The sequence below is a fragment of the Anser cygnoides genome, chromosome 2, assembly GCF_040182565.1.
Source record: "Anser cygnoides isolate HZ-2024a breed goose chromosome 2, Taihu_goose_T2T_genome, whole genome shotgun sequence".
In the NCBI taxonomy this organism is placed as follows: domain Eukaryota; kingdom Metazoa; phylum Chordata; class Aves; order Anseriformes; family Anatidae; genus Anser; species Anser cygnoides.
The window spans coordinates 92,678,664-92,700,195 of record NC_089874.1 but is presented as its reverse complement, the minus strand read 5'-3'; the positions used below and the strand labels follow the sequence as shown (position 1 = coordinate 92,700,195).

Genomic DNA, 21,532 nt, shown 5'->3' with positions numbered 1-21,532 from the left:
ACTTAATGCAAACCTTTGAAAGCTGGAACATAAAATTCATAAATTCAGTTAGTATAAGCATCAAGTGAACTGAGAATGTATTTTGGAATTAGATCCTGCAACTGAAAAGTAAAAACTGTTTGGTTTTCAGTGATTACTGAGCACAAGTAATGTATTTCCTTTTCATTTCTTGTCTCTTGCTGAAGGAAAATATTTCATTGTTTCCCCCCTCTTTTTTTTTTTTTGGCATACTTAACATTGCTCATTAATCATACTGACAAGTATATAACCATGCAACTAAAAGCAAGTGAACAGCTAGGATCTGCAAGAACATTAAAGGACGAGATCTTCCCTTCAGGGTACTTAATAGGCTTTGCAGATTTTGAAAAAACATAGTTCGAGAAGAACCATACACATTATAAGAACTCAAGATCCATTGACTGCTCCTGGTAAATCCACAACTGTTTCTTGCATGGTTTGGCTGTCTCATATTTTACATAATTTTTTTCCTTGAAGAACTGTGTAAAACAATGTTGTGAACTACAGCATCACATTTTCACTTGACAGCACAGATTGGTTAGCACAGACCTCAAAGTAAATAAATAAATCCCTTTCCATTCCTACTTCAAGAATTTGACGTGGGCCAGCAGTGTGTGCTTGCGGCCCAGAAGCCAACTGTGTCCTGGACTGCATCAAAAGGAACATGGCCAGCAGGGCGAGGGAGGTGATTCTCCCCCTCTGCTCTGCTCTCATGAGGCCCCACCTGGGGCACTGCATTCAGCTCTGGGGCCCCCAGCACAAGGACATGGATGTATTAGAACAAGTCTAAAAGATGAAGAAGATGAGCAGTCTAGAAGAAGGCCACACAGATGATCAAGGGGCTGGAGCACCTCTCCTGTGAAGACAGGCTGAGGGAGTTGGGGTCGTTCAGCCTGGAGAAGGCTCTGGGGAGACCTTACAGTGGCCTTCCTGTACCTAAAGGGGCCTACAGAAAAGCTGGGGAGGGACTCTGTGTCAGGGGTGGAGTGATGGGACAAGGGGAAATGGCTTTAAACTAAAAGAGGGGAGATTTAGATCAGATGTAAGGACGAAATTCTTCACTCAGAGGGTGGTGAGGCACTAGACCAGGTTACCCAGAGAAGCTGTGGATGCCCCATCCCTGGAGGTGTTCAAGGCCAGGCTGGATGGGGCTTTGGGCAACCTGGTCTGGTGGGAGGTGTCCCTGCCCATGGCAGGGGGCTGGAATGACATGATCTTTAGGGTCCCTTCCAACCCAAACCATTCTGTGATTCCATCCATTGCTTCTATGATCCTATATGAACATATTTGTTGTGAGACTGAATCCAAAAGGAATACTACACACACACTTCAACTTTAGTTTTCAGATATTTCCTGGGAGATAACAGAAATACTGTATTTTTTGTTAGGGTTTTTTCCCTTTGCCCCTAGTGCATTTGTTAGGCTAAGGTAAGGAGGGAAAGTGGGGCATAAACATTTCTAGATTCTCCCAAAAACAATCTCAGTCCCAGTTTGCTTGAAAAAGGAGGGGAAAAAAAGCATCTAATCACTCCTCCAAGTCTGTTTTGTAAATAAAGTCACTCCTGTCACCAGTGGCTTCTCCTGTGTGAGGGTGTTGACACCAAAACATAAATTTAATTCATTTACACGGTCATCAAAATGAGCCGAATTCTTCTGCCGCAGACATCAAACACCCTTGCTGGCATCTGCGCTGGCTGCCAGGATTTAACCAGTCAGCTGAAAGGCATCTCAGATACCGAGCAAGGAGGATAAGCACAAGACCCATGTGTCACCTCCAGCCTTGGGAAGGAGTAGGCCTGACAACCCCCCCCCCCCCGGCTGTGTGGACCCCAGCTGGGCAAAGGACAGGGGGGCTTCTGCTGTCCTGCAAGGCCTCCCCTGTACTGGGAAACCACCTTGGCACTAGCCAAGGAGCTGAGGAGACCTTTCGGGAGGGCCTCTGGCTGGAAGGGTGCTCTCCTACTGCTTTCTGCTCATGGCATTTAAGTCGAGGCCTTCACAGATACAGACCACCCTTATCCTCCTACTTCTTCTACAGCCTTATTTCTGAGCAGAAATTTAGACTCCTCCTTACTGCTCTTCTGTAGCCTTGGCAAGGGATAGAAAAAAAAATCATGTATCAACAACTTGGGAACCTTGCTTGATGCCTCATTTGTCATGGCGACTACTTAACTACTGGTCCAGCACACAGAAAAGAGGTCTTTCAGTTAAGGTTATTCATTCACCCAAAGTGGCCATAAGTATCTATGAAGGACAGAAAGACCACTTACGTTTTTTATTTAAAAGATAATTTTGTACAGTTGTAGCTTCGTGCCATGTTGATGTTAGTTGATGGCTGGGAAACACACAGAGCAAGCTATATAGAACTTAAAGGACTGCCAAGAGGAAAGAGGACTTCTGAGAGAATGACATGTAGGTGCAAGCTACAGCAGAAAACAGAGTGAAAAGCCTCTGACTCTCTGAAGTCAATCGAATCTCTGACACTGCACTGGAAAGTCTTTACCTTCTTGGAGCACTGCCTTCTCCACCGACCCCTGCAAACACGGTCTTTCTTTTTAAAGTCTACACAAAGCCACTAGAAAATTGGGATGATGACAGGGGATGAGTACAGAAGAAGGCTCCAGCAAAAAAAAAAAGGGGGGTTATACATCTGATTATATTCTATTACATATAGAAAACAGGAAAATGTGGTTTCTTAGAAGAAATGCAGGACATATTATTACTGCTCTCTACAGAAGGAAAACCATGAAGAAATAACCAGTTGTTCAAGGTTGCCTTAGTGGCATTCCCAGTCTGCAACCGCTACTAATCCTCGCGACACAGAAAGCAGACAGTGAAGTTGAAGGGACAAAACAACCATAAGAAAAAAAAAGAAAAAAAAACTTTTCTTGGACTCAAGAACTAGTTCCTACTGTGCACCTCTTTTTTATTGCTTTTGGCTAGGCTACTTATGCAAATGAGTGCCGACAGACTACTGCCATATGCTGTGTATGAGACAACCTGTCAAATGTGTTTAGAAAACTTCAGCTGGTGCAGGCTCTGGCAACTTGCTTGTTAGTGGCATTTTAATTCATGAGCATATTAAATCTGCAAGGCACAATCTGCTTGGGCAGCCTGCTAGTTTTAAGATGTTAGTCTAGACCTATAAAGCTTTAAATGGCTTGGGACCTATTTATCCAGGAGTCAAACTTCTTGGAGCTTTTCTGACAAAACAAGAATTATAAGCAGAAAATGCTGGTCACTACGTTGGAAACATTGCATTCAAAGTCTTTTGCAGCCAACAAATGTTCTTTAGATTCAAAATAGGATCCTATGGGGGTTTGCCTAGATTCCTTACAGTCGGGGACCCAGGACACATATGGTCTTCAGCCCTAAGATGGTCCTGTGGGAGGCTGCTGCTTCTGTAAGGCTGAAATCTCTCAGAGCCCAAATACCACTGCAGGCATCCCAGAGAGCTCAATCTGGAGCCAAAGCACCAAGAAAACGAGGGACAAGAATTTCAGCTGCAAATTGAAGAAAGGGAAAACTAATTTGTACCCAAAGTACATTTACTTCCATATCATTCTTCTGCAGAGGTATTAGGATGGTATTTCCTGAGCAGTTTCAGAGCCATGCCACAGAATATTGGGTGTGTTTGTGAAAGCTCTGTCACTCCTCACTCCCTGAAACTTCAGGGGCTTGCATGTCTGGAACAATCTTATTTTTTTCCAGTGTTTTATTAGCAGCCCCTTTCTGATAAATGCCAGGTGGCAAGGTGCCCAGAATCGTTTGCCAACTAATCTCAGAGGATTGGGCATCATGCCATTTGAATTAAAAAAGCTCAGCTCTAACTCACTGATAACAGTTAGGAAGCAAACCAATAAAACTGTGAAACAAAATGAATAATTTCTAAATGCACACAGATGATGGCTTCAGCTGAGAATGTTTACAGTTACAGAAAAAGACAGAAATTGGTAGTGGTCTCTTCCCCAGTATATAAACTGGTTTCAAACAAGAATAATCTGTTATGATTACTTTAGTTTCTAAGAACAGCAGAAAGAAAAAAAGGCATTTGCACATGCGATGACAAAGGTAACAATAAGTCTCTTCCCCCTAACATCACAGGGTTCCCTGCAATGCTGAGCTCAAGCTTCAGACAAGCTGCGCTACTCTGGTCACCCCACAGTGCGCAGGAGAAAGGGGGAGAAAAGAATTTGCATCTGAAGGGAGCAATGGATTTCTTTTCCTCAGTCCCTTCCTTCTTGCCTTTTGACATGTCCTTCCCAAATAAAGAGGACATGTAATTTATGAAGACCAATAAAATCATAAATAACCAATTAAAAAGCTCGAATAATCCTCTCAAATCTTGCCCACATCTACAATAAAACACAGGACGCTTCAGTATGCACACATAGATGAGCAAGCAAAAAATATGCTACAAATGACTAACAATTCTATAAATTGTGAACTGCTTTTCTCTAACAAGTTTTTAGATTTTATAGTGTAGAAATTCCCACATACAACACAGCCCAGAGCGGGGGTATGGGAAGGAAAAACACAAGGCTAATAAGGATGTGACTATTAGGAAATAAAACAATTCAAAACCATTTCCTATAACGCAATTTAAAAAAAATATGGGAGGCAACCCTGGCTTACTCTGACTGCTGTCTCTAAAAAGCCTGTCTGTGGTATTTACATCTCCTCTATTCTTTCAGGGAACACCACTCGGCAGAGGACAGTTATTTTTCCTTCAACTTCCTCGGTACGCCTCGCAAGGTCAGCGAACCCACCACAAGCAACATTTCTCTCTCTGAACATTTCATAGTTTAATTAATGGAGACAACAGCTAATGAGATTATATAAAGCACACGAAGAAAACTGCTCTTTTCCAGTGGCATAACGACATTCATTTTTTCAGAAACAGCTGTTGAAAAACAAGTGAGAAAGGAGTTTGCATGCAGCTCGCTCTGCCCCTACGTAGCACGCTGCTCTTGGTTTCAGCACTGAAATATCACCCTGGCCCCAGGGGTTTAAAAAAGATGGAGAAGGACTCTTTACTCAGGTAGATAATGATAGGACAAGGGAGAATGGTCTTAAACCAAAAGAGGATACATTTAGACTAGACACTAAGAGGAAATTCTTCACCTTAAGGGTAGTGAGGCAGTGGCACAGGTTGCCCAGAGAAGCTGTGGATGCCCCATCCCTGGAGGTGCTCAAGGCCAGGCTGGATGGGGCTTTGGGCAGCCTGGTCTGGTGGGAGGTGTCCCTGCCCATGGCAGGGGGGTTGGAGTTAGATGATCTTTAAGGTCCCTTCCAACCCAAACCATTCTGTGGTTCTATGATGTTCGTCCAAAAGCAAAGCCCAGTGCCTGTCTCCCTTTTGCACACTCCTTGAGGAAAACAGAGCTCTGGGAGCCCTCAGCCTCCCAGGGTCTCTGCATGCAGCAGCCCCAGTTATGTCTGGACAACTCTTTCAGCCTGCTGCCTGCTTTCCCTGTGTCTGCTCCCAGCGAAAACATGGGCAACACCCCTCCAGCATCAGTGCAGCTCTGCCTGACCACCATGGGAGTCAGGCTGGCCCCCAAAGCAGTGCAGACAGCTGGGTTTTTAAACAAATTTTAACAAATCTTACCTACTGCTCAAATCAGCATATGGCAACAATTTGGATCAAGTGCAACACAACTGACTTTACAGACGGATGTAGCCTCCCATGCGGCACTACTCCAAGCCAACCAGGGACCATCCACAAGCAGAGAAGGACAATCTTATGCCAAGTACCACTGAACATTTGGCCAGGAAAGATCCAGGGCAAAAGAGCTGGCTCCCCAGATTTGTTGCTCTGGATGAGCATGCTGCTGCATACAGACACTTCAAACCCTGCTCTGCAAGCTCTGCTTCAAGATACAAACACTGACCTTGATGGAGAGGAGACAAAACGCAAGGCTTGTTGCAAAAGCCCACCACTTGCTTCTGCCATCTAGTTTTTCTCCTGTGAGCAGCCCCACATCCAGCACTGGCAGACTGCATGGAGGAGAGGAACCCAGAGCAGCCTCCTGAACTCTGCAGCACTTGCTCATCCTTTCTGCTGGCATGGCTTGCAGTAACGGTGACATACACAAGAAAACAAATCTACCAACAAAAGTAAAACAGAACATTACTGAAACACTGAATTTCTTACATACTGTACTCGTTCCATGACACATTTTTCTTCCAGTGCACAGCAGCATGTTGTCATATTGATCATTCGGCTGCTGCAGGATCAGATTAGTTACAGGGCTTACATTGCCAGATAGTCACAGATTTTCAAGTACTTCCACACATCCCATACTTGTCAAGGTCACAACACACCTCACACAATTCCTCAGGACATCAAATGCTATGGGTAGGCAGGCACTACCCAGATGTGTGCTGCATGCTATATCAATCCCATTGTCAACACTAAATAATCTTATAAGACAATTTTTATTTTTTACTTTTTTGAGGGGATGGAATGCTTAACACTTGCACACATAAAAATGAATGCAAATACTAAAAGTATGTTGTGCCACTCACATCCTACCATTGTCCTTATTTTAGTCACACTTTTAATCAAAATAAACTACTGTTCTCCCCTACCAACGACACGGCTGGTAACTTATCAACTACCTGAATACCAACATAAGACAGTTCACTGAAAAATTACATGTCCTGAAACGTGTAAAGCAATACCCGCTGCAACTGCATTTACTTTGGTATGCTGACCTTCTTCCCAGCATGAACGGATGTGACAACAGCCAGGTTATAGTTCACAGACTACAAGTGAAATACCCTGGATAAACAAGCTGGCCAGTGCCTGGCAGCTAGTTGTGCATGATCACAAAATCAGCTCACTTCAAAATCTCCGAAGCTAGAAAACAGCAAAGAAAAAATATCAAAGTTCCTGTGAGAAGTGACCCGGTGCCTGAACTTCAGATTCAATTATTCCCCGAGCCCTAGATTTGTAGATGAATCTGAACTTGGTAAACGTGCTTTTCCTACAGACTATCAAAACAAACGGGACTTTATTATGCAATTAAAATCAAGCACCATTTTTCTGTCATTACATCAGAATTTGCCTAAAGAAATCCACATTCCTGAAGCCGGAGTGCTCGAGCCATGCTACATGTGCTGCTGGAGGCAGGTTAAGTCGTTCAGGAATGCTCGGTGTCTCGTATCTGGCTTCAATTTTCCCTGGCAGTTATTTTCTTAGCGTTAAACTCCATTAAACCAGTGTGCCAGAAGGAGTATTTCCTTTTCCTTTTGAGGTGCTGTCCCATGAAAATCCTGTGTAGAGGGTTTTCGAACACGGAAATCACACAGCAACATCTCCATGCAGCCCTGGTTCGGCCGTGAAGAATGAAGTCACGCTGCCTCGTGCTGCCTAGAGCCAAACTGCTCTCCCATTTCCCACACCACATGTGTAAAATCTGCAGGTGAGGCTCTGCCAAAATCTGAAGAAATTAAGCGAGGGTAACAAGGAAATATTTCTTCTTAATTTCACGCAAAGCTCATAAAAAAATTGCTATGAATTTAGAGAAGGTACAGAGACATGGTATGCACGAACACTGTTACCTGAACTGCTTACTCAAAAGTAGCTCCAGTGACAACCCAAGGCTGAAGTCCTGTAATCTTCTGCTCATTTGGTTTATTCGGGTGAAAACCCAGATTATAAAAACTGCTGTTTTCACACCATCCCCAGCAAGCAGAACTGAAGCAAAGGCTTTGGATGGCTATTTTATGTCAGAAGTACTGGCTTGAAAGCAATGGGGACAGCATGGTGTGGGTGGGCCTCACACTACAGCTGTCTTGAAACAAAGAGCCTATATATCAGGAAAAGCTCACTGGATTTATACCTTGGAAAAAATTACCTCCAACAGGAATGAAGATGAGGACGAGGATGTGAGTGCACGTGTGTTTTGGGCAAGAGGGAGGAGAGACTCATGACACAGTAAAGAAAAAATAAGGAAGGCTGCATCCAAGCCCAGCTGCTACCATTTACACAGTGTTTTTTAAGAGCTTTCTGACTGCCTTACAGTATCTGAGCGATACCAATATAAAATGGGAGTAGGCACTTGAGCTACCCATGGCACAAAACCTGTCAAAAAGCTGGGAAGTTCTGTTAATTCCATGTCTCTATTCAACTAAGTTGTCCCATGCGTCTACAAACTGACTGGGAGTGACAAGGACCACCCCAGTAATGAAAAAAATGAGGGTGTATGAGGGGCCTAAACTTGAGATTGTGCTTTCCACCTCTATGTGCCGCTGCAGTGGGTTCACGTTCAGGGTGATTTTGCTGGTTAAGCAATGAGAAGTAGCACATACCCCTGCAATTCTTGCCACTGTGTATTATCAAAATAATATAAAGCATAATTTCATAAACAGAAGTGAAACAGAAGTGAACATTTCCAGGGCAAATCGTAGCCACAGCTCCCAGTGCCTACACCTGATTTTGCAAACGTATTTTATTACAAGTGAGAGCTTCAATTGCAACATTAGTTTAAAATGTTTGTCAGGTTTTCAGGTCCTAGGAGCTGTGACTTTCTACTGTTTCATCTGCCTAAACCAGCAGGTGTGCTCACCCAGCGGCAGCATCTTCCTGCGCCAAACAGCACCACTGACAGAAGCACCATCACCAGATCTGCCACTATGTCCCTTTGTACCTGACAGACACTGTTTTAGGGAACAAACCTGCCACATTTCAGCACGTACTGTGGGAGATGCAATAAAATCAGTGCTTCCCGAACCTCAGGAGTGCCCACATACAAAATATCTGTGAACAGAGGAAGCCCAAAGGACATAATAATGCTCTTGACAAGGGTGTCAGAAGTCAGGTAGCCTGAGGAGCACTGACATTTGCACACCTGAGGAAAGCAGTAACCTCCTGCCACGTGGTTTCAGCATTAGATGGAGCAGTTCCTCTCTAACCTGCCTCTGACACCATCACACAGCCCAGAGCCAGGCAAAGTCCTTCTCCTCTTTGAGCCACAGAGTGGGAGGTAAGTGGAGAATGATGGAGGGCCCATTACCAAAAAAAACGACTTGTCCCACCTGGAGGAAATAAGAGTGCTCTGGAGAGGAAAGATACTGACTCTCCCTTCATTTTTCAGCAGGTTACTTGACCAATCCTGCCCCAGCCAAAATGGTATTGGGAATTAAGTCAATGCAGGGCTCATTTCCATCCCTCCCTCCTGATGATGCAGCTGTACGGAGCCTCCTCACCTTTGAAGGCTCCACTCTGCAAAAGAGATGACGATGAGAATTTTGCCTGCTACCTCAGAAAGGCCACAGCCTCTGACCACAGTGGGGTCGGAGGATTAGTGTGGATAGGAGCACTGATATGGGGCAAATCGGGGCATCTTCGTATTGAAAATCTCGCTCTTTCATGTTGCACATGACATGCACAAAAACTTGCTGTTCACCACCTCTGCCTCTGAGTGATTTCTGCGTGGAAGCTGGGACCCTCAGTCTGAGGACAGTCACTTGGTGGGGGAAGAGAGAAGGGGAAGCCTGGGGTTATTTGATCCCTATGCAGAAAGGACACACATGGCTCCTTTTGCTTCCCACAGGGTATTTCACTTCAGGGGCCTCCACGTAGATTAAAGCTTGAAGCCTCTTTTGCTAACCTTCCTTTGTTTGGTTTTTCCCCTTTGCCAACTATTACGACTCCAGAGTCGCTGATAACAAAAGCAGATGTTTACAGCCACATGGGAGACTTCTTTGTATACAGTGGCTACTGCATTACATCGCATTAGTCACTCCGTGACACATACCATATGCATCATATTGATTAGTAGGCATTTTAAATCCCATTGACAGTGGTGGGATTAGATGTGCACAAATATCAAAATGTAGGCGCTCCTTCCCCATATGGTGATCATAAAAGCGGCCCTCAAACGCTGGTTTCCTTCACTGTCCTCATTCCCCATTAACAGAAATGTGTGTGGCTGGATGTATATTCTGTTGAGAAACAAGAATGACGTTTTCCAAGTGCTTAATCTAATTGCAGGACCATCACACTGTGATATATTTTAGAAAGCAGAACTTGGCTTCTATTTTGCATACTTCTGAAGCAAGAAATTATGCATACTGCAGTGCAAACACCTCTGCCATTCAGCACAACTGACAAACCAGGGAGTTTTATCTATTTTATAGCATGCAGAAAAGAGCTTCTAGAAGAAGAAACAAACCTCTTTGAGATGACTCACCGATATATTCACATCACTGCTGCCTGGCCCTGGCTAGGAAAACTCAGTCTGTGAATTACTTCCTGCCATCTACTCAATTTTTTATTTTATTATTTTCCTTCCAGTTCAGCATTGATTACCTTATTGGCCTGATTCACCTATAGTTTTACGTGACACCAAAGCCCTCAGTGCTGACCATCATCTTTCCTTTTGTCCATACTGAACCCGGTGCTGGTGCTCCCAGATCTCCTCCCACCCACACAATCGTTACTACAACCAAAGCCTGGTAGGCTTAGGCTTTTTATTCCACTAGGAATAAAACAACTGCTAGGCCACTTGGAAAATTTATGAGTACTATTTACAGACTAGGCATTTTGCTGAAATTGTAAGCACAGCTTTAAATTAGTAACTTAGGCAAACACTAAATTGAATGGAATTGCTCAACTAGGGCTACGACATCCACATTAAGTTCTCATTAGATATCCATTCACAGCACAACCTGACTTTTCTATGCTGGCAGAGGCACAGATTTTAACTATCAGATCATGCCGGGGGTATAGCACAGGAAACTTTTTCTGGTGAAGTAACTTACAAAGACAACTTGTTACACAAAGCTGACTGGGATTTGACATTGTCACAATAAAATCTTGAGGAGATAGCTTAAAAGAAAATCAATTTTATAAGCATCATATATTAATACAACACAGGTGAGAGCCATTCAGATTCAGAAGGAAGGTGTGGTGAGGATAAAAAGAACTCTGTGGTCCCATCTTCCAATTGCAGGCCCAATTCCTAAGTTAGGTAGAAATACGAGATCTCTTACTATCACGAGTGTAATTTTAAGGGATTTGGGGATTCAGCTACTCCAACAAGAGAAGACCACTTTTAGTATTCATTTACTGTTACAAAGGGAACAAGCTGTTTTCTTGAAAAGGCTGTTTGCATGCTCAGTATGGCCTACCACAATATATTCACCAAGGACTGATAGAAGTAGATGAAATTATCAGATCAAATCCCTGACCTCTTGTATACGTTAGGAACTGAGGTGTTACAAAACCAGTCAAAAATGTGTGTTTTTCATCAAACCCCAGGTAACAAACTCGACTGCGCAGCCCATTTGCTGCACTGCAGTGTGCACAGTCTGCTACAGCTCCATCCAAGGTGCCTCAGGATCTGAGCCCTAACGGGAGACAAACAGGACTGTTCTGGCTCGGTTTAGGGCTTTTGGGACCCACGTGCTAGCAGCGCTTTGGGAGGCTCTGCAGCACGCTGAGGACCTGGTGGGGCTGAAACCCCCTGGTTTAGCCTCAAAATCACACTGGCAAGGGTAGCCACAGCCATGCCATTTCTGTGCTGGGGCAACGTGGGCGTATGTTTATCTACCATCTTCCCCTACCCTTCTCAGCCCAAATAGACCAAACAAAGCCAACTTTGCAAATAAATGTGTATGGTGATAGCTTTTGCTTAGCAGACCTCCGCAGAAGACCCGAGCTCTCTCAAGAAAATTCATGGGTCAATTTAGGGTCAATTCAAGCTTCTCAGTAGGCTGTGTGTCACAGGACATCCATGGGCAGCCCCTAAACTGATAAGCAGCCTTAAAATTGCAACTTCTCCAATAGCCCCTTAACTTCATGCAAAGCAACAGTTGTGACTACAAACACCACATTATGTTTCAAGTGATAATCTCACTTTTTTTTTTTTTTTTTTTTTTTTTTTTTTGCCTGTGACATATGAAGCAGCAAGTATCATGCTACTGATACTCAACTGAAGCAGCGCTCCCTTGATGGGATTCACCGTGCCGGAAAGAGGGAAATAGAGGACTTACAGTCAGGTAGGTTTTTCTTTATTCTGGTGCAACTTGTGCTCTGTATGACAAAACAGATGCAAAAGACTATAACCCCAACAGAGACCACTCCCAGACATGACGATTCACTCGGAACAAGTTTTGATTTCACACTGAAGTGCTTGCTAAGTCTCATCAAGAGACCATACCAACCGATAGCTTCTACCAGCTGCCTGTGAATCACATCAAAGTGAACACCTGCTCAAGCTTTCAGGTGAGAGAATTAGGAGATACGTTTGGCCACGTGCATGTGTCCATCTTTTTGTTTCTCCTTGCATATCAACTGCTTGCCTCCTCAGCTTTTGCATTTATGCCATGAGTAGCTTCACAATCCTTTCTTCCAGCCTAGAAACAATCACAAGGAAGGTGATCTTAGACAACCTCTATATGATCCTGCAAGCAGAACAGGCTTTGATCTAAGAAATTTCTTCTCGTTTGTTAATTCTGAATAAAGCCCCAAAGTCAAACCCACCATTTATGTGCAAAGATTAAGGCTCAGTCCAGCAGAATCTTTGCTCAATTATATTGTATATTGGATTCCCGTATTTAAAATGGATGCAATAATGTTTTCATACTTTACAGAAATTCAGGTATGCCTTTGGTGCAGGCTATTTTAGCTTGTTTTATGATAGATTTACAAGCACAAGTCAAACAAATAGGTTTCTTAATGGATGCAAGACAGCACCAAACATGTTACATGCAAATCCAATTGGTTTAAATGCAAAGGGAGCAGAGTCAAATCTGATTCATCCGACGCAATTACATACAATGTCAATGTCCAGCCTGAGAGGCATGTGGTCTGCTGCTATGCACCATTTGCACCTGGCTCTGCACAGCTGGCTCGTGGAGCCGAATCACTTCACAAATTTTGTTCCACTTGGAATTTGACTTAGCTGCATGGCCAGCTATTTGCCTCATCCTCAGCCCCAGATCAGAGACCTGAATGGCATCTTGCTCTGTTACTCAGCAGGTTTTAGACTTGAAAACAATTTTAGAGCAGAAAGGGGAGGGGGTGAGGGAGGTGTCAAGATGGTTTAGCTCCGATGGTTGATGATCTAGGATTTCAATCTACTTTTGGAACAGTATGAATCCCACGCAAGTCCAGCTCCATTGTTCAGTGGCATCGCTCCTTTCCTGGCAGCAGACCCTTGGAAACTGCAGAAGGTGCAAAACCCAACTGAATCGAAGTTCTCCTAAACATTAGAAAAACATGAGTCTGAAGCTTGCAGCTGCATTTTATCACATTTATCCATATAAATAGACCAAACCCAAAGCGGATCCAGACCTGAACTTTTCACCTTGAGTCCCTCTGTGATGAAAATGTATCTCATTTTGTCAGTCAGACCAGAAATTCTTTATGAGACTTGTATTATATTTCTAGCTAAGGAATAACACTCTCACCAAAACCCTACTGTGCTATGGTGCCTAAAATAGTTAGCTCACTAATATTGTCCAGGTTCAGAGGTTACATTTTGAACAACATGTTTTGACTGAATAGGTTTTTTTTTTGCTTTTTTTTCCCTCTTAATAATCCCTTCAGCTTTTCCCCATCATTTATCTTCTTGCAGCATAAGTGACTCTGAGCCTGGACGGGTTTCAAATACCAGTGAAGAGAACACTCCCCTCCTGCGGGCACCACCAGAGCACCACGAAGAGGGGAAGAGATTCAGGAGGATACCACAATTCCTTTGCCTGATCTTCGGCATATCGTATATCCTGGAATGTCTCCTATTATGTCTTGAATGTCTCACATAATGCATAATAAAATTACCGATGACTAATCAACTGCCCTACTTTATCAAGCCCTGTCTTTGGTCAGAAACAGATGGTTTCACAGCCCTGCGGTGATTCGTACCCCACACTTAATCCCAAGACATCCTCCTTTCAAAACCATAGCTTGCAAAATTTCAGAGAATGTTCAAAAAATTATAAACTGTAGAATTCATAGAATTTGAAGATTGTATAAAAGATATGAATCACATGCTCTGGATACAGACATTATCAGTATTTAATTTGGGAAGTATTTTTAGACCCCAGAAGCTGGGATTTTAAGCTTAAGTAGCGTAATTAGCTGAAGTCAACTCTGCACTGGCTGTCCTAGCAGGGAGTGAGGGAGACGCTCGTTTTCTCGTTAAGAGCAAATATAGCCAACATTACCACTCTCTGACTTTTATCTCAGGGAGTCAAGCTCAGACAACCTTGTACCACACGTCCTGTTGCATTCACTGTCAAGTTAACAAAAATTGACAGTGAAGTCTGATGCCTGAGCTACTGTGCCATACTGGACTGAAGCCAGACCCTACGGAGCCAGCCCAGGATCCTCAGGGCTATTAGCACAGCTCTTGCAATCTGGTTTATTTGCTCATGAGAAGAAAAAAAAAAAATCAAAGGTGATTTTTTACCATTTTCTTAAGAAATATCTAAAGGCAGATGTCAGCCTTTCAAGGTATTCAAATACCTAAATAAGTTAGAAATATCTCCAGTCAATTTCAAAATAGTAGAAAACCAAGTTTCCCACAAAGCATCAGCCTTGAATCTTAGGTGACTGATGAAACAGACTGCCTTTTAAATGAAATAACAGTTTCCTAAACCAGTTCTGGAAAGTCTCTGCTGTGACACTCATTCACTCACATTGATGACTTTTTTCTCAACCAGAATCCATTACTAGCTTCTTTATCATGTTTTGGGGGGGAGATGTGCAGGCTGCCCCTCCCGTCCAGGCCATGGTGTTCAAACACCACAGTTCTGTCCCTCAAGCAGGTTTTTACTCAGTCCCACGAATGACAGAGCATGTACAAAGAAGGCATAGATTGTGTAAAACACGATTCCTGGTATATAAAACAAGGACTCCTGATCCCTGATCCAACCCTGCTGCAGAGTAAATCAAGAGCAACTCTGGCTATGCTGCTGCGAAGCAGAGCCTACCCTCATCCTAGCACATGAATATACAACATGAAGCACACGGGACTACAAAGCCTCTGATACAACTCTAGGCTTGTACAGATCACAACAAGACTTTAATCTGGTAAACTCCAGTGAGAACACAGAAACTGGAGCTTGGTGCTTTGCAGAGGTTTTTGCTCTTGCTCTCGGGTCCATGCTGCTGCACATGCACAAGCAGTGAGTTTACAGAGGGGAAAAGGAGGACAAGGGTGCAGCAGATCTCCATTTATCCTGTGCAGAGAGAGATGGACTCATTCTCATAACAGGGGATCAGCTGTGTCAACCAGCAGCTCCTCTAATCACCGTCATTGCATCATCCAGCTCTGGAACAAAACTAACACAGCCTTAATTGTGATGTGCCACGGCTGCAGCATGTCATATGTGCTATGAGCCATCAAGGTGCAAACATACTTTTACACATCATCCAAATTCAGAAAAAGAAGCGTTTAAAGTTATAGAATCAAAAAATAATCTAGGTGGGAAGGGAACTCAAGGACATCTGGCTCAAGCCCCCGCTCAAAGCACATACGAACTAGCTGCCACACTGCATGCAATAAAAACAGGAAATACCACGACACCCAAACCCAGCATTCCCTTTAATGGGGCCACGGTTTGCTACATCCACTTGCGAAGTCTCTGTTGCGCTAATGAAAAGTATCAAATCCCCTTTCTTCCACTGAGTGGTTCTCAAATGCAAGGGTCATATCATTCAAGAGCTGTTTTTTCTATCCAAAGACATCCATTACACCAAAGAATCTGCAGCTGTTAAAATTGCCTGGGCTCACGCACTGAAATAGCTCTGCCTGGCTATTCAGAAATATGCTTAGCAAAGGGCGAGATGCCGCAGCTATTGGCTAAAAGGGAGGCTGAATCTACACAGGGAAAAAAAATAAATAAAGCAAACTAGGAATCATCTTGCTTGAGCTGAAAATGAAGAGCTGACCAGAAATATTTTGTTGTAATTAGGAGAATAAATGTAGGAAGTGATAAAATGGGTGGGGAAAAAAAAAAAAAGAAAAAAGGAAGGAGGAAGAAATCATTAATGCTTAAACTTTTCTTGTTTCCAGAGTTGACAGCATTTGAGCAAATACGAAGAGCCAGGGGTACTTGAGAGATAAATGTCTGTTGTTCCTTCCCATTGTCCTTCTCATTGCATGAGTTTCAGCTTCAAAATGGCAGTGCTGCTCAGTGCTGCAGAAGGTAGGGACTTCAGAGACATGCTCATGAAGCTATGTCATGTGAATAGCTCCAACAGCTTGCCAAGTTTATTGAATTCAACTCTGAAGCGCTCCATGCTGGCTTTCTTGCAATGCCTGAGCAACGTGCAGAATGAATGGCGTAACGCTGCCTTCACCAAAAGCAAAGGCAAGGTTTGCGTTTGTTCCTAAAGGATCAGGCTTTAGGCTCATAGAATCACACAATCATTAAGGTTTGAAGAGACCTCCAAGATCATCTGGTCCAGCCATGCCCCTACCACCAATGTCACCCACTAAACCCTGTCCCTAAGCACCACATCCAACCTTTCCTTGGACACCCTCAGGGACGGTGACTCCACCACCTCCCTGGGCAACACTTTCCAATGCCTGACTGCTCTTTCGGAGAATAAATGTCTCCTCATTTCCAACCTAAACCTCCCCTGGTGCAACTTGAGGCCATTTCATCTAGTCCTGTTTACACCATCTTCCCCTTCTCTGTCCTGTAAGTATACAGAGTCTTGCATGAGCAGCGCTATTGCCAAGTACTCCATTAACCGCACATCTTACTGCATCTTGTAACAGCTCTATGGAAACAAAACAATCCATGTTCCTTGCTTATTACACCAACTGGACTTTGCAATTTCCCCCCGCAGAAGCTTCCCTAAGGTAACTCTCAGAGAAACCATACAACTACAGCCAGCCTGCAGTCCTCTCCACTACAGCCTAGCCTCACTGCCTGATGCCTCCATCCCCCTTGGAGCCCTGCTCTGCTGAGCACAACCCCTCCATGTCCAGGCCGGGGCTGCTCTACTGCCGAGGGCAGCGTCCACCTGCCCTGCCTACGGGCCCTCGGTGTCCAGCCAGTGGGGCCGGGTATTCACCACACAAAACCACAAGTCCACTTGTGTAATTCCTCACAGAAGAGAAGCCTCTGGTCGCACAGATCGAGCCCCATCGAGCAGCTGCCAGAGCAGCAAAAATAATGCACCAGCGATGCAGAGCACGAAGCTCACGCTGCATTCAGTTATGGGTGCCCCAGGACGGAGAGAAAGCAGAAATGCTGCAGCCGCGCCTGAGGAGAAAGGCTATATTCAGCCATAATGCAGCCCTGCCACAGAGCGCTGCTGTTTAGCCATTGTTTAAAATGCCACGTAGTCAAAACGCCCACTTTTCAAAGGTCTCCTCAGGGCATGACGGGAGGAGATCAAGTGTCTGGCAGCGAGGACGCAGCTGGGACAGACAGGAGCACGAACACACAGCTACCCGCACTGGGGTATCGATGGGCACGCAGCCAGCACTGCCGTCGTGCAGCTCCCCTTCTCGGCAAGGAAGGATGCCAGGCATTTGAGAGCAGCCTACGAAGAAAAGGTATTTCTTCTGTTTGTTTGTTTGTTTGTGTTTGTTTGTTTGTTTTTCTATTTTAATAATAAAAAATAAATTACCCAGAACTCATGCTGAAGTAAGCAATTTTAGAACTTCCTAAATGCAATGACCTATTGCATCTACGACATCTTTTCAACTTAAGCAGTTAAGATTTAATTTCATAAAATAAGCAGCTTACATCAGTACCCATCCATAACCAAGCTCTGACAAAGCCTATCTGATACACACTTATTACTTAACAATTTCAGATCAAATCACAATTCAAACTCCATTAATGCAAATTCATTTACGAAATTCCCTTATTTCATGAGAATCTGCAATCCCTCAAAGGATGTTTCATTTATTCTGACATACATCTAAACATTCCAGTAAGTGGGTAATCAAGATTAACCTGCAATGGCTTGCCATGATGACAATTTCGATTTTAAAATTGTAACTATTGCCATATTATTGCCATAGGGGCAATACAAGTTGGGATTACGACTTTCCCAATGCTAAAATAGCTTGTGAACACTTACCACATTGTGGCAGTCAGTTCTTCAGTCCTGCAGAAAATCACAATGCTACAGATGCCTCTGGATCTGCCCTTAGATTGCTCCATCCTCTAAATTTGAACTATTTCAACATTTTTGCTTTTATTTGTTATTTTTTATTACAGAGAGTTCAGAAACTACTTTGGAAAATGCTTTCTTAACGCCTAGTGCAGTTACATAGATTGAAAGGTGAAGTTCTCCCAAACAAAACAGAAATTTTCAAAAATGTTTTGATTCCTCCCTGCCACGATTCTTGCTTGGAAGCACGAGAGGTGACACAGAAATCCCAGCTGATTCAGTTCCTGGCAGTGGTGGTGAAACACACATCGCACCTGCCCTTTCATTTCTGCTGATTCCTGAGTGACTGCCCGTGCCCTTGAGCAGCAGGTACGTGCGGCCCCCATACCTGGCGCTCTGCTAATGCTCATCAGTATTCATGATGCACCTCCAACAACATACTTAGATGACTATGGAGAGCCTCGCCTCAAGCCTGCTCTCTCCTGCTAGTCATAATGCAGCACCACGAATAACTTGGCAGTTGGCAGTTCCTCTGCCTATGCCTCACAAAAAGTTGCCTCTGATCACAAAACAGGCTCTTCTATATGCACGATAGAAAGGCCAAAGATATTATGGTTGTAACGCTATCTTTCTTGGCAAATATCCTAGACATAATTGAATTTTAGATAGATATATATATATATATATAATTTGATCAAGAAATGCAGCCTGAAGTCTCAATATAAAATTGCACCGAACATTTTAGTGTTATTTCTTTAATCTTGGCTTATCCTATATTCTTTAGACAAATTCCACAGCACGTCTGAGCATATGATTTGTTCTCATCACCTTCTAGGCTCCAAGAGTTATTTTCAGTTCCAGACCCAACTTTTAGTTATAGCCTGCTCTAAAATCACTGCATATCTGTAATTGGCCTTAAGACTTGAAATATGGTCTGAGACACACAGCCCCCTCCCCAGATGCAAGAGACTGACAGGAAAACACTGGGAAACTACCCAGGCACAAAAAGTTATTGGAAAGTAATCAATCTTCCCCTTATTCCTGACCTGTTCCTTTCAGCCCTCAGTTACACACTACCTTTTGTCTTCTCCGCAGTCCGCAGAACAAAGCACGCGCACAATTCAGCAGCGTTCCCTGGAAGAGGGCCTGGGGAAACCTCCTTCTACAATTGGCTTGCTGTTCTGAGAAACCTGTCTTCTAGCCATCATTAAAACGCTTCGTATTAAAACAGCCAAAAAGCACGAGCCTGAAAAATTCACCTAAATACGCCTGCTAATAAAGCGGCAAGGTACCCTCAGATGTATGTTGATCGTATTTCTGTGTTCTCCAGGTACGGAAATAAAAAACAGATATTCCCCTTATTTAGTAAAACACAAGAATAGACTTAGAAATGTTTTACCCCAGGGCTATAAATTATTAAGAGAGATCTTGCGCAGCCTGGGAAAAAAAAACTTCATCCTGGCAATACTTTCTCCAGCGCTATTAAAATGTGAAACAAGAAGACAGCCGATCGGGGGAACTGCTGTGACTTACAAAAATACAAATGTTTGTGACTCCACTTTCCCACGTCTTTTCCAGCTCTGAGATTAACAATATATTGTGTCAAAGTTAATAGAAAAGAACAATGAGCTCTGCAAGTGTTGGGTGTCACTGGGTAGACCGGGGGGTCTACCTACCAGATGAAATACCTACCAAAAGCCAGCAGTCACCTCAAGGCTGGCTGTTGAATCACGTTGCCTGGATAACCTGGGGAATTTTGACTTGCTCTCAGCCATGGCATTTAACATACTGGAGACAAGCAATTCATGCTCCAGAGCTGGCATGTCCAGCAATATTAAAAACTACTCGAATTTCCAAAGTGATGCTCATTTTCAAACTTTTTCCTATGCACTTCCACTGACCAATTTTGGCCAACAAATTAATAACTCAAAGGGGCATATTCATCTCAACCACACATTTATCAAACTGTTTATTTCTGTTACCAATTAAGAGCAAAACTGATAGCTGAACTGCAGTTTCCAGGATATACCACAGCCCAGTGACATAATGAAATCTGGTTGTAGGTTTCAGGACAACTTCACAGGCTCACAGCATGGCTGAGATTGGCAGGTACCTCTGGAGCCATTTGGTCCAACCCCCTGCTCCAGAGCAGAGCAGGGGCAGGCTGCCCAGGACCACGTCCAGGTGGGTTTTGAAGATCTCCAAGGGGGGAGACTCCAGAGCCTCTCTGGGCAACCTGTGCCAGTGCTCAGTCACCCACATAGCACATAAGTGCTGCCTGGTGTTCAGAGGGAACCTCCTGTGCTCCAGGACCAGAAGCACTGCGCACCGCTGACAGGAACCTGGCTCCATCCTCTTTGCATCTTCTCTTCAGGAATTTAGAGACACTGATGAGATCAATCCCACCCAACCCCCCCCCCCCGGCATGTCTGTGATGGCAAATGGAGACTCCCAAATTCACGCAAATCACAGAATTTAAGCATACGCTTTCTGAAAACATGCTCTGGTGCACCCCTGCTTTCTGAAGCGCTTTTGCAGTGACACTAGACAGTTGAAACACACAAAAATGTTTTGTTTTGCTTTTTAAGGCTTTTCTGAAATATGTCTGCATAACATACCACAACAGATTATATTGGGTAGATTGGGATAAAGCAAAAAAAGGCAGTGTTCTTTACCTGAGATTTGTCAGGAAGGCTCTCCCCTAAAGCTATACAGGTCTGTGTGGAGACTACAGACTCAGGGGGAAGACAGACATTGACTTTGCAATTGGGGGAGAAGGGGGAAGATATGATATAGATATCACACAGAAAACAAATGCAGGTAATACCGATTACTATTATAAAAAAAAAAAAAAAACACTTGGAAATAACACACAAAAAGCCTCCCAGTACATAACAGAAAAAACTCCATTTAAAAAAAAATAATAAAATGATCATAGTTTCACATTAACATTTTGCACTTATGATGCAATTTTACTGAAACTGTGTAAACAAATGGCCTCAAAGAATGCTTCAGAATAATAATACAAATATTCATGAACAGCAGTATTTGCAGATATTCTCTTTTTGTTTGTCTCTAGAGAATTAACTCAAGATGGTTTTAAAGCAAACATTAATGTGCCTGAAACTTCTGTGCTGTTGAATGCAAAAAAAGCCTTGAGGAAAAGCTATCCTTCCAAGATCAAGAAATCAATAAAAATGCTACAAGAACAGCTGGTGTATATCTTCATTTATCTCAAGTCACCTTTTGTACCCTCACCAGACCCTTCCCGCTGCCTGAGCAGCAGCTCCTCAGCTACCAGGCCGTACCTGGATGGACAGGAGAGGGCTGCTCCCGTCTCAGCAAACACCAACTCGAGTAGATTAAACGTGTGCTTAACTCCTGCCATCTCACTGCTTTCTAACAGCACTACCACTC

The 21,532-nt window shown here is 43.6% G+C and overlaps 1 protein-coding gene and 1 long non-coding RNA gene across 13 annotated transcripts in view; one reads left to right on the top strand and one right to left on the bottom strand.

Annotated features, from left to right (window-relative positions):
- The window catches only part of FHOD3 (formin homology 2 domain containing 3), a 404,913-nt gene that overhangs the window by 230,471 nt on the left and 152,910 nt on the right, over window positions 1–21,532 (bottom strand). The window contains exon 1 of one of the 11 annotated variants that reach the window (XM_066992611.1): window positions 5,913–6,551. The exons of the other annotated variants lie outside the window; for them this stretch is intronic. Within the exon in view, the coding sequence (XP_066848712.1) occupies window positions 5,913–6,024 (112 nt within the window). The 5' untranslated portion in view covers window positions 6,025–6,551. Of the gene's footprint in view, window positions 1–5,912; window positions 6,552–21,532 lie in introns of those variants that run through there. 11 annotated transcript variants of the gene reach the window in all.
- LOC106045942 (uncharacterized) lies at window positions 17,412–20,885 on the top strand. 2 transcript variants are annotated; one of them, XR_010829545.1, is made up of 4 exons: window positions 17,412–17,549; window positions 18,223–18,484; window positions 19,211–19,445; window positions 20,179–20,885. It is a non-coding gene; the product is annotated as an uncharacterized lncRNA (long non-coding RNA). The 2 variants fall into 2 exon arrangements; XR_001213006.3 differs by having other exon boundaries at window positions 19,211–20,885.